This window comes from Gadus chalcogrammus, chromosome 2, assembly GCF_026213295.1.
Source record: "Gadus chalcogrammus isolate NIFS_2021 chromosome 2, NIFS_Gcha_1.0, whole genome shotgun sequence".
Taxonomy (NCBI): domain Eukaryota; kingdom Metazoa; phylum Chordata; class Actinopteri; order Gadiformes; family Gadidae; genus Gadus; species Gadus chalcogrammus.
In genome coordinates, this window is record NC_079413.1 from 7,621,344 (window position 1) to 7,632,023 (window position 10,680).

At 41.2% G+C, this 10,680-nt stretch overlaps 1 protein-coding gene across 1 annotated transcript; it reads left to right on the top strand.

The window, feature by feature from the left end:
* The first annotated feature begins 2,229 nt into the window (after nt 1-2,229).
* On the top strand, nt 2,230-5,083 carry uncx (UNC homeobox). The gene is made up of 3 exons (XM_056608901.1): nt 2,230-2,485; nt 2,918-3,093; nt 3,962-5,083. Exons 1-3 carry the CDS (start codon nt 2,230-2,232, stop codon nt 5,081-5,083), a joined length of 1,554 nt encoding a protein of 517 aa, XP_056464876.1.
* The last annotated feature ends 5,597 nt before the right edge of the window (nt 5,084-10,680 follow it).

The following is a 10,680-nucleotide window of genomic DNA, read 5'->3' on the forward strand; positions in this document are numbered from 1 at the left end:
AGTCATGTTGTCATGTTTCTCTTCAATGGGTTTCATATTGAAATTAGACCTTGGTCTGATTTCAATAGACCATAGTCTGGTCTTTTATTGGTGTGGTCTTTTATTGACATCCAAACTCGTTGTCAATATGAAATAAGCTGATTAGAATGTATTGTCTTAAAAACAGTCTGAAAGCGCAATAAATAGGCTATATAAGTAAATAAATAAATAAATAAATAGACAAACGAATGAATTACTGAATAGGCCTAAATGAATAAGTAAATAGGCTACACTACACTTCCACCAAGAATTCCGAGCTCTGGATCACTCATTTGACAAGATATTTATCACATGCTGAAACATAATCAATTATAGGCCCAATGTTTTTGTATTGATTAAGAGCATCATTGCAATGCCGAGATAGTGTCATTCAAATCTCTAGAGTAATATGCGGATTCACATATAACATAAAGCCAGGCCTACAGCTATAACTCTCATGAGTTAAAAATGCATTCCGTTTAGATGCTTTTTTTTTTTGCTTAGCTGCCACATGGACCCGTTACAGGAATGAAACAAGACAAGGCAGCAGAGCGGCTGAATGCTGGCCTTATAACGTCTTATTATCGGGTTAATTAAAGCTAGAATCTGACAATGTCACCCAGTTGTAGAAAAAAAGGGATTAAATGCAATGTCTCTGGAGACTATGTCAAGGGCCGCTTTTCACAGCGCCTGTGTTGGACATCGGCTCTGCTCCGAATCGACCAAAAAAAAAAAGCAATTATTTAATTTTAGATCTTCAAAAACAGAAATAAACGCGCCGAATTATTCATAAGATTGTAAACAGCGTGGACCACGAACTTATAAAACAAAGAATAAAAGTATTCAAAGACAAGCCAAAAGTGCTGGATAAATACAAGGAAAAGGAGCATTTCTAAGGAGTTCATTAAAATGGAGAGCTGCACATTAAAATACAGAGGGCTGGGGTCAAGTGACGAGTGGATTATATACTTTCTCATAATAATATTAATTAAACAATTTGTATGCTAATAGGGTAACAATTACCGCATCTTCTGTTGAGAGATTGAGGTTATTACAACATGCCAATCCCAGAGCCAAGGGTCAGCGAACAGAGTGGGGTGCAGAAAAAAATCACCTCTGATTAACATTATGACAATGCCAGACATGGAATAAATAAAGTCGAATTAATTATTTGAAACTTGATAAGTAGCACAGGCTGTAGTCGCCGCAGGCCGCTTTAATGCACACCGATAGAGCAATGTGAGTAAAGCTTATTAAAAGTGTTTTATAGATATATATATTTACTGAATGGTTAATTATCAGCCGTTTAGTTTGGTGCAGAAATTGCACATGTCAAATGTGCTGCCTATTCGACTCTATTCTATTCTAGTTAAAGTCCGCAGAACCTTGTAGGATTTTAAACCACATCGGCCTATGTCATGTTATAGCCCATCATAATGTTTTATTATGATTTATTGTCAACTAAGTATAGGCGACATTTTTTGTTAATAAATAATAAATATCCATTTCAAAGCTATAGACCCACTGCCTTCTCTTTTATTATATTTTGTATTTCCACGGTTGTCTATAGCCTACTCTTTCACCCCTCGTTGTATAGTAAGTGACAAAACACATTATATTGTCGGATTATATTGTGCAACGTCCGCTAAACGCATGCATTCACTTTTATATGCTCCACTTGCTTCGGCCATCTAAATAGCCTAATTGATAGGCCCCTTAATTGCAGCGCAGCTACTATTTATCTAACCCATATAAATATACAGCAAGTGTGTGCAATGTGAGCCAAAGTTAAGGGGAACCAACAAAACTGACATCCAAAGTGATCCCGCCCCGCGTTTCCCCCTCTGCGTTTCAATGCGAGCTCCTTTCCTCGCCGGTCCCCCGTGTAGTTACAATGTAGTTCTTATCAAAGCCCCCCTGTCTTGTTGTGACAGCTCTGATATTGTTTATTGAGGTGGGATGTCAGGTTTAATTAGCAATCGATATGAAAAGCGTTTGCAGACCCCGTCTCTGACGTCAGAGTCGATTACCGTTTCTCATTGGTCTCAAATTCCCAAAGCCGCGGCTAATTATTGGAAGGTTCACGTGGATAAAGTACAGCTCATCCCCTCCCTTCACATCATGTCCCCTGCTCGTCGGCCACGCTCACTGCATGCTTTTTAAATCCACATCGCCGGCTTCAAGACGTCGTTCCCTTTCGCCTGCTGCGGGATGATGGACAGCAGGATACTGGAGCCTCCTCATGCCCAGTTCGGAGGCTCGCTCGGCGGGATGGTGGGCTTCCCGTACCATCTGAGCCACCATCATGTGTACGAATTAGCCGGTCATCAACTCCAATCTGCGACCGCGGTTCCCTTTTCCATAGACGGATTACTTAACGGGTCCTGCACGGCGTCTGTTGTTAATTCCAACTCGCTCTTGTCTGCGGGCTGCGGTATGAACGGAGATAACCAGTATAAACTGACAGGTAAGACGCGATTTTATTACGATTTAGCCTAGCTCTTTATTATAGGCTACATTTACTAAAAGCATGTTTGTGCAGACCAACAACAAAGACACGATGCCTTTTATGGAGCAAAGTGGATCCTTTCCGTTGCATCGCGACCATCAGATGCTGAAGCTGTGCGCAATAACGATGCTGTTGTAGTCAATAATAGTCACTCAAGTCAAAACACGCCGCTACGTCCACCCTTCCTTAACGGGCTATTAACGTATTAATGTTAAGTTTGGTGAAGGCATATCCATCCCCGACATATCTAACCATACAGCATCCATGGGCTTTACCTCGTTTAACTGCATAAGCTATGTTATACGCATTTGTTTTGAAGCATGTTGGTGGTGTAATTGCATGTCCTAATGCAGTGCAATGTTGACACTTCGTTGTGTATCCTCACGTCAGACTCGGGAGATCCAGACAAAGATAGCCCCGGTTGCAAGAGACGGAGAACACGCACTAATTTCACTGGTTGGCAGCTGGAGGAATTAGAGAAGGCTTTTAATGAGAGCCATTACCCGGACGTGTTCATGAGGGAGGCTCTGGCTCTCCGCTTGGACTTGATAGAGTCCAGAGTACAGGTAAACCATGTTTCTTTCACCCCTTTGCACGTCAACTTTGCTCTCAATCTCCGAGTTTGTGTGCATGCATGGTTATTGCACATCGACGGCTGTACCATTTTTTTTTTTATATCTGTCTATTGAACTCGGTTAGAATGCTTAAATCAAAAAACAGATCTGGGCGTATAGTTATCATAAGAAACGCTGGACGGTGTTGCTATACCTCAACAATGGCATCGGACTCTCGGAGACAAAACTAGTCCACCAGGAAGCACAGGGGGGATTTTTTTGTTTTTGTTAATATCCCACTGCCAAATTTTTAGTAATACAAATCAAACAATTGACCAAACCAGTGCATGCTGGGTCGGATTCTAAGACTATTATGTTGTTTATTATTTATATATATTTTTATATATAATCATACTAATATTTATAGCCTATTTGAGGGAAAAAAATGGAATATACAATTTTTTTTTTATAGCAGCCTATTATAAATTAATACTCATAATACCTATAGATAGGTATATTAATATTTTATAGATTATATAGCTGCATGTTAAATAGCCTATGCATTTTAATTGTAAAATATTCTAGATATTATTTACAAAAATAGATAGTAGGCTATATTTCTATATTTCATTTATAATATTAATATTGCAATGTGTATGCTATCATATCCTTTATATAGGCCTACATAGAACAAAGCCCAAAGCACACAACATTGTCCCTTTACAGTGTTCATCAACCTTTCATGTGCACAATAATGTACTTTTGGAGCAACACACCGTTTTGTTTTGTATTGTTTTGTTTTGTTTACATTAGATAAGTCTTATATTTGGCGTTTTAATTGTCTGCGGCTGACTAATGCAATATCGCCTTGCCTCTGCAGGTATGGTTTCAGAATCGCAGGGCCAAATGGAGGAAAAAAGAGAACACAAAGAAAGGTCCCGGGCGACCAGCGCACAACTCGCACCCCACCACCTGCAGCGGGGAGCCCATGGACGCGGACGAGATCGCCCGGAGAGAGCTGGACCGGCTGGAGAAGAAGAAAAGAAAGCAGGAGCGCAGGCTGCTGAAGGCGCAGAATAAGCTCCTCCACGGGGACCTATTTCACACGCCCGGCTCGGACAGTGACAGCGGAGTGTCCCACGTCACGGACAGCGAGCACACGGGCACCCTTTTTAACCCTTCTGCGGGCAGGAACCAAACGCCAACGAGCTGTGACCAAACGACCCATCCTCACACCCATAACACCACAACCACCATCACAACCACCACGCACAACCAAAGACAGTCGCACCACCACGACGCTGGCGGCTCCGAGCTGGACTCGTCGGACAGCAGCCAGCAGTCGAGCTTGTGTGCCAACAGCAGGGCCTCCAGCCTGCAGAAACTCAACCCCTTTAGCGTCGAGAGCCTCCTGTCCGACTCCAGACCCTGCAGGCGCAAATCAAACGTGGACGGATTCTCTGCCTTACCCCCGTCGCGGCCTTTGATAGGAAAGGGACACTTCCTACTGTACCCCATCACCCAGCCGCTGGGATTCATCGTTCCGCAGACTTCGTTGAAAGCAACCCCCACAACAATGACAACAACAACAACAACAAAAACTGACGTCATGGACGATGCTGAGCGTGATCGAGGAAATCCGGCCAACTCGGGATGTAAGAACCGCGCCATGGACTATAATTGCGACTCGACACAGGACGATGACGCGTTGTCGATCAGGAGACAGGGGGTGGCTCTGCCGGACAGAATGAAGACGAGTTCCCCACAGAGCAGTCCGTCCCGGGCCACTTTTCTCAGTGGCAAAAGTAGTCAGTCAGTCAGCAGTGGTAGTAATAGTAATAGTAGTGACACGTGTTTCCCCAACGACGTGCGAGAGTCCAGGCCCCTAGACCCCAGCTCCTTACAGGCAGACACAAAAGAGCACCTCCAAGATAAAGACTATTGTGACCATTCAGAGTCAGTTATAACTTATAGTCCAAAAGAAACAAAGAGAGACTCCTGAAAATAGGTCTCTAAAGTATAGCCTCAATCTGAAGAATTGTTGATATAGATCGAGGGATGAGATTCAATAGGCCAAAGTTTTATCATAGTCCACCAGAATTGCATTTATAATCTTTAGGCTACATTTTCTCAGCTAATATCTCCATTATGGTGTGTTAGCAAATAGATCTGTCTCTCTCTGTCTCTCTGTCTCTCTCTCTCTCTCTCTCTCTCTCTCTCTCTCTCTCTCTCTCTCTCTCTCTCTCTCTCTCTCTCTCTCTCTCTCTCTCTCTCTCTCTCCTCCTCTTGTGTGTATGTTTCGCGGGTAAAGGTTTGATATTTAATGTCTGCTAAACTGTAAACAAAAAAAAACAAGACATCAGAACCACAAAAATCCTCAAAATGTGTAAAAAGGTATTATACTATTTATATATGTAAGGTTTTCGTAAATAAATCTATTGTATACAAGCCCCTCAAATCGTGTGTGTGTGAGACCTTACATCCAGGAGGGTCTACAGTAGGAAGGGCTTTCTCAAGAAATCTCATGTTGTACTTTGTATATTGCCTTAACAAATTTATTCATCTATAAGCCCCACCGAAATGAGGTTAGGAGCCTGAGGCAAAGGACCCGCTCGACTCCTGCAGAGTTTGGATATGAAAGTAATTATTTTCCCGGTGGCTACTGCGGGGATTCAGTTTATTTTAGCTCAAAGGGTTATAATACATTACCGATTTCTAGTGATATGAAATCACATAAACTTCCAAGAATAATAGAATTAGCATGAAAGGCTGGGGTGTCAAATTGAAATAGGAAAATAATAGCCTCGGCAGCTGGGAGTGTGTTTGTGCATATTGGATAGGAGATGGGAATTCGTGGGGCGGAATTTTCATGAGCTTTTCACTTTGTCAGGGCCCCTTGTATCCGGCTATATTAAGATAGATGTTCGATGATATCCCTCATTGTTCTGTCGCTTACATTGATGTTTCTGTGTTATCAACCTATTGATCATGCGTCGGCTGTAATGGGAAGGGTGAAGCGAACGTGCCTATTTACAATAGCAGAACACATTTGTTCTAATAGGGCTGGGGCTCCCGGGGGGATGCATGCAGGGTCTGGGACATCTGCGCCTCCTTCGGAATATTAGCAATGATGACCACAAGGTATAAAAGCTGAATTCAAAGTAAAACCTAAACTATAACAACACACAGAAGAAGGTCTTCTAAAACAAACAGAGTTCTTTAAAAAAAACAAACCCAGTATTTCCAGTTCTGAAGCCAGGATGCGGTGTTGTTGGAAGCCTTGTTGAAATGCCCACGAGCATTTGTGGTAGTTTTCTCTTTTTGGCTTCTCGATTTGCAAATAAATTGAAAATAATCAGAGGGGCAGCTTTATGTCTGAGCCGGTGCAAATGAATTTCTGAGCCAGTGTCCTTTTCAAAATATTTACATAATATTGCAGCTGTTTGCTCTAGGAAGCAATTACTTATTAGGTGGGAGGCAAGGGATGAAAAAGCCAACATGGCACTGAATGGAAAAGATCAGTGCTGTGAAGCTGAATGCTGTGGGTGTAACTATAGCCACGGCGTAAAACACCCTAATGAATACCGTTATTTTATAATAATAAAATAATACAAATCATTTAATGACACAGTTTAAGCCATAGGACGTCGTTTAGGCTATATAAACAGAGCACCCCCAAACTGGCAAAGGTTTATTTCCCAGATTGAAGTGAGAGGTCGGTTGGAAATAGCCTAAAATTGATGTCCCTTGGTTAATTTTTCCTCTCTCCCTTCTATACTCTTAGGCTATTTGGAACTTATGCCCAGTTCATCCATAATTCATTAGCTCCCCTGAATAGGAGTATCGCTGGCTGCACATTGGTGGCCTTAAGGTGAAATTAGCGATTTGCTTAAGTAGTTAAGCTTTTCTTGCCTAAGAGCAGCACGCGTGATTCAAGACAAACTATCAATCGATATACCCAGGCTGCCTCCAGGAGCTGTGTCTTCCATGAATCACACTTTATGAATTCAATTTCTACCCAGAGAAAATTTTCAATTTGAACGCCAAATCATTATGGGAGAGTGTAAATTGTTTTTGCTCTATTATGCATCGGACGCCATCATTTTTTTTTCTAATTACGGAGGTGTCAGGTCGGGCTGTCATGCAGACGCTGATTTTCAATTTAACTGATCATCGTGCATTCATTTTCCCATTTGATAAATATGCTATCTAGAAGCCTCTGCATGCACGGAATGCTAAAAGAGAGGCACAGATTGGCAAAGTAATAGAGGCCTGTGTGCGGCAATAAGTGCAGATCAGGCAGCTAATTTAGCACCTCCTGGTATTCCATTTCCATTTCTCATTTTCAGGTCTCAGAGGAGGAAAAGCAGCCCAAAGGCAGAAAGCAGCCTATTCACTATCGAAGAAAGAGCGAGGGAGAGAGAGAGAGAGAGAGAGAGAGAGAGAGAGAGAGAGAGAGAGAGAGAGAGAGAGAGAGAGAGAGAGAGAGAGAGAGAGAGAGAGAGAGAGAGAGAGAGAGAGAGAGAGAGAGAGAGAGAGAGAGAGAGAGAGAGAGAGAAAACACCAAAGCCTTGTTTCCAACCACACCTTTCCTAAATTAGTCAATCGAGCTTAATTAAGGTTAATGGAGTTTTCTCAATATGTGTTAGTCTTACTTAATAGAAACAAATTTGCGCAATTAATTAGGCCAAAGGCATGTATTCACCGAGAGCCATTTCACAATCTTGCTCACATACATTCTCAATGATTCCCCAAAAATATGAACTAATTTTACCGTATCATAACCATTTTCAAAAGTAAAATTAAACACAAATATATGTCCCCAACCCCACAATATATGACAAACACGGCACAGTACAGGCCATTATGAAACAATAATACAAGGGATATGCCAAAATGGTTCAGTTCTTTGTTATTATTTATTATTTTTTTGTCAATTACAAACGTTAATCCACTAGGTGTGGAAATGCTGAGGTGAGAAACAAAGCAATACATTAATGCGAGCAAGGTTTTCCTTGTGTAATATTATTGTTGTGTTATTATTAGGTCTAAATGCTATTTGTATCTTGGGTTCCCCCCCCCCCCCCCCCCCCCCCTCTCCATCTGATCTTAGATCCAGACACACAGGCGTGGGCCTAATCGTTTTGCTTCATGGGTCAAAGGAATTTTCCTCCTCAGAATATATGAGTACTTTGTCTTTTAGGATTAGTTCACATTTCACACTCACTAATGCGGCAATGGAAATTATAATTCTAATCTCTGTGCAAACCTGGGCCAGGCCTGGGTTTAGACCGCATACTCTTCATTCATTAGGTCTCACCGTTTTCTAGGTAGTTGTAATTGTCCTGCATTAAAACAGATATATCCCGAGGCCTATGAAAAAAATTAAGATAGCTGATATTAACATCGGTTAATTGGACAAATGCGCATTAGCCTACATTAATAGGCAGACCATTGACTCTAGTTTAGTACTCCTAATATAAACCAAAATTAGATGTAGGCCTATGTATGGTAAATATCATAATAAGTGGTCAGAGTTTTCAGTGAGTAAAACTGAGAGACTTAATGATTATGCATTTTGTTTCCACGTTCTCAAATTTTAGGTCTTTCTAAATTAAAACATACTAGGTATTTTTTTAAACAATTTTAAAGGGTCAGTGTCATGTATGTGGAATCCCCTTTAATCCTCAGTTTAGCCTCACTGAATGAACTGTACACATTTATAAACCAAAAGAGCCTTAAGTAGCCTACATTTTTGTAGGCCTGTTATATTATACATATAAAATATTTGTATTTTACATAATACATGCATTTTATTATAGCATTCTCAATTGGCTACCATGTGCTATTATTTACACTATAACAAATTTTCTGGAGAAAAACTAAAACGCAACTTTTTGCTTTCAAACGTCAGATGTGTCAGACCTCAGCTTTAGATGGTTCTCGTGAAGGTGGCTGTCGGGGGAGGGGCGTGGCACTAAGCAAATGGATTCTCTGACACGTCACAATTACACATAGCGAGTGCTTTTGAAGTAAAAGGCAACGTCTGGGAACACGTTAGAGGTGGAACTGAGCTTGGTCAATGTGTTTTTTTAAATGTAATTCTGTATTATTTGTGATGTCACAACTTCTGCTGTTTTTTTTCAAATTAAAATTAAACTATTGTATAAGCAATATAACACACAATTAACACTATTTTAAAGATTTACCTCCATTAGATAGAAGACCTTGCCCAAACATGATATCTCTGATTATAAGCCCTAATCACTATTATGGGCACCATCATTAAGTCCTTTTGTTCAAGGTCAGAACCTTTGCCTAAATTTACATTTAGTCGTAAGAAAAAGTGTAACGTTTGTGCAAATTCTAATGAGAATCCTCACTCACTTTTCTAAACAACAAAATGACCCCTCACAAACCTTACATCCAATGAAAACGGAACAAACCACCATCTAGATAACACAACGACCTTCAAAAGCACAAGCAGGGCATGGATTGAGGAACGGAAGGATGGACGGAATGATATTAAAGATGGCAAACAAGTTCCGCCCTCAGTGATTCTGTGGAAAATCTAGTGCAGCCATAGTGGAATTCTCCCAGACGGCCAGGGGCAGAGCAGGCCAGAACAGGTATTACTCCTTTTCCCATGTGTGTTTGTATTGTAGGTCCTACCATTCATTTGTATTGTTCAAAGATTTCTGATCAAGAGGCTAATGTTTGTCCTAGCTAGCTAGATAGACCTAGTAGATTGGACATTCTGAGTGTTAGCATATAACTGACCTCAACCCATATCCAAGCATGGCCATCATGAGCCTATCTAAACTCAACCTCACCTCTAATCCCTGACCAACCAAAACAACAGGTGTACCTGCGCTCCCTGGTGTCCAGAAAGGCTAGCATCAAGATGCTACTTCTGCTGCTGCTCGGTATTCAGTTAATCAGTGTGTCCCTTTTAGTGGATCATTGTCTTAATTCATCAGATGGTGTACTTCATGAAAACGTATGCAGAACGGTTCTAAAAAAGATCAGTCCAACACGTTGAGGAAGGAACGTGGGCTGCACTACCATGGAAACGTCGATCCTTGCAACCCAAAATCAGGCACATTGCAAGGACAAAACAAACTTAAAAGAGACATGTGAAGCTAAATGGTGAATTGGTTGGATTAAAGCACAGTTGGCCATAGGCTGGAATGGCATCAAAAAGACATGCACACAGCCACTGTCCATATCTATCTCACAATATTAGTGAATTGGACAATGACATCACCACTGATGTCATCAGCGGAATGGCTTTGAAGGCAGACCACCAGCTGCTCCGACTGACTTTCGGAAATGCAAACCTTGAACTTGGAGTCCGTAGTTGTAGCAGGCTCCGCCAACCTTAAACAATACACACAATCATATAATTGCAGGTTTAACAATTTGGTAGAAAGAAAGTAAAATGTCCATCGCCACGAAAGGTGCCACAAGAACTGGGGCTCAGGTCCAAAACATAATCAAGGCAGTATTGGAATTGCTATATGGCTCACATCTGAGAAGGTATGTATTGAGACGGTTTGTTTGGGTCTTTATAATATACACAGGTTTAAGAGAACAATT

Coding starts and splice junctions, on each gene's coding strand:
- uncx (XM_056608901.1), top strand. CDS start 2,230: ATGATGGACAGCAGGATACTGGAGCCTCCTCATGCCCAGTTCGGAGGC. Junction 2,486..2,917: donor TAACCAGTATAAACTGACAG/GTAAGACGCGAT, acceptor TCCTCACGTCAG/ACTCGGGAGATCCAGACAAA. Junction 3,094..3,961: donor TGATAGAGTCCAGAGTACAG/GTAAACCATGTT, acceptor TTGCCTCTGCAG/GTATGGTTTCAGAATCGCAG.